This window comes from Apis dorsata, unplaced genomic scaffold (assembly GCF_000469605.1).
Source record: "Apis dorsata unplaced genomic scaffold, Apis dorsata 1.3 scaffold_82, whole genome shotgun sequence".
Lineage (NCBI taxonomy): Eukaryota > Metazoa > Arthropoda > Insecta > Hymenoptera > Apidae > Apis > Apis dorsata.
This window is the reverse complement of record NW_006263380.1, coordinates 253801-255606: the sequence shown is the minus strand read 5'-3', so window position 1 is coordinate 255606 and position 1806 is coordinate 253801. Positions and strand designations below refer to the sequence as shown.

Genomic DNA, 1806 nt, shown 5'->3' with positions numbered 1-1806 from the left:
CCGCCTCTTCGAAACATCTCTCGATCTCTCCGCGATCGATATCGCTGCCGATCGCCCGCCGATCGATATTCTCTTTAACGATCCTACTCGAAACCCGATTCAAAGAGAAAATAGGGACTTGCTTGCTCGGTGGAGACAATCGATATAGATAATAATCATTCGTAGAGAAAGACGAAAACTCGGGTGAAAAAGAAAGAAAAAAAAAAAAAAAAAAAAATAAGATTGTGCTTTACGTCGAAATACGAATTTTGATCGTCGTTGATGACCTCCCAACGCACGCGATTTCGTACCATTTGCAGCGATAAAAAATATTTTAGGAAATATAGGGGGCGAGCCACTCTCTACGAACATTCGTGAAACGAATATTCCAGAGAGCGAGATGCGAGAAATAAGCGTAAAATAAGCGAGGGAGGGAGGGGAGAGGGGAGAAAAAGGAAAAATTTCTCTTCGTAATAATATATCTCGGTTTCCCCCTCCCTCGAGAAGATGAAGCGAAGAAAAAAAAAAAAAAAAGAGAGAGAACGAAGTTCGACCGAGGGATCGATACCAAAGGGATCAAGGAGGGATCAATCTCGAAGAGAAAATCGATCAGGGGCCGGGTTGGTGTCGTTCAATCCTGGCGCCACGTTTGTTATATCCTCCAAGAGGGAACGGAGGGAGTCCACAGCCATCCGAATGATCGTTGGTATCAACGCCGATGTCAAACGCTACGCGNCCCCTCGATCCGACACGGACACCACGCAGCTCCACGGATCCTCCCCCTCCGGCTCTGATCGCTTGTTGAACGAGCTGTACCTGGTTCGACCGAAATATTTCATGTTAATCCACTTCTGTCCGATAAACGAGTATAATTGATTGTCCAATTAGAATGGAGTAGTAATGCGAGGTTATTTTTTTATTAGAAAGTAGGGAAAAGATATTTATTTATCAAAAAGTAGAATAAAAGATAATTAATTAAGATTATGGAGTAATTGGAATAATCATAATCCAATCGTCTTAAAGTTACTTTATTAAAGTTTTACACTATAGCTACTTGCGATTATTATTATCGTTTTCGAATTTATCAATTTTATTTATAACCGAATCCGATAAGCGTACGCCGATCGTTTTATTACTCAGACGAAGAGAAGTGGAATAAAACAATCATGATCAGGTTATAGAAAACAATCGTAGAATAACGCGATAGCAAGTAGCATAGACCGATCATCGAATAAAAGAAAAATTAAAAGGAATTAAATAGTGTAAATAATGTAAATGCTTTACATTTCCCTCATCGAAAGAAAAAGAAATTTGAAACACTCAACGTACCCGCTCATAAAATAACTAATTAAAAATTTCGAATAAAATTACTTTATTAAAACTCTTGAATAACATTTATTCATAATTATTAATAATTGATACTTTCGTACCAACCTCGATCATTATCCCGTTTCTGAACAATAAATTATCAACTTTATCAACTTTATCAACTGAATCCAACAAGTGTACGCCGACCGTTTTATTCATCCAAACGAAGATTATAGAAAAGAATCGTAACCGGATAAGTGGAATAATATCAAGTAGCATAGATCGACGATTGAATGAAGCAGAGAAAGGAAAAGAAGGAGGAATAAGCGCGTGCTTACGTATTCTTCCCCTCGTCAAAGAAAGAGAGGGGAAAGAAAAAGATTTGGAATACTCGGCGTTATTACCCGCTCCTGAACTCTCCCCTCCTGAATGCGGCGGGTTGACTGTGCCACGCGTGCGGCAGATGCGCCTGTTGCGAGGGTGGCGGCACGGCCAGGTCGACGGGCTGGCTCTGGGACC

General features: G+C 40.3%; 1 protein-coding gene and 1 long non-coding RNA gene across 2 annotated transcripts in view; both read right to left on the bottom strand.

The window, feature by feature from the left end:
• Nucleotides 1–184, bottom strand: part of LOC116184979 — a 3833-nt gene extending 3649 nt beyond the window's left edge. The window contains exon 1 of the long non-coding RNA XR_004149665.1: nt 16–184. This is a non-coding gene — a long non-coding RNA (uncharacterized LOC116184979). The remainder of the gene's footprint in view (nt 1–15) is intronic.
• A 439-nt stretch (nt 185–623) lies between these two features.
• LOC102679147 (potassium voltage-gated channel subfamily H member 6) overlaps nt 624–1806 on the bottom strand; it is a 105118-nt gene continuing 103935 nt past the window's right edge. Inside the window, 2 exon segments of the mRNA XM_031508313.1 lie at nt 624–795; nt 1692–1806. The exon segment at nt 1692–1806 is cut by the window's right edge and continues 25 nt beyond it. Of these exon segments, the coding sequence (XP_031364173.1) occupies nt 708–795; nt 1692–1806 (203 nt within the window). The 3' untranslated portion in view covers nt 624–707.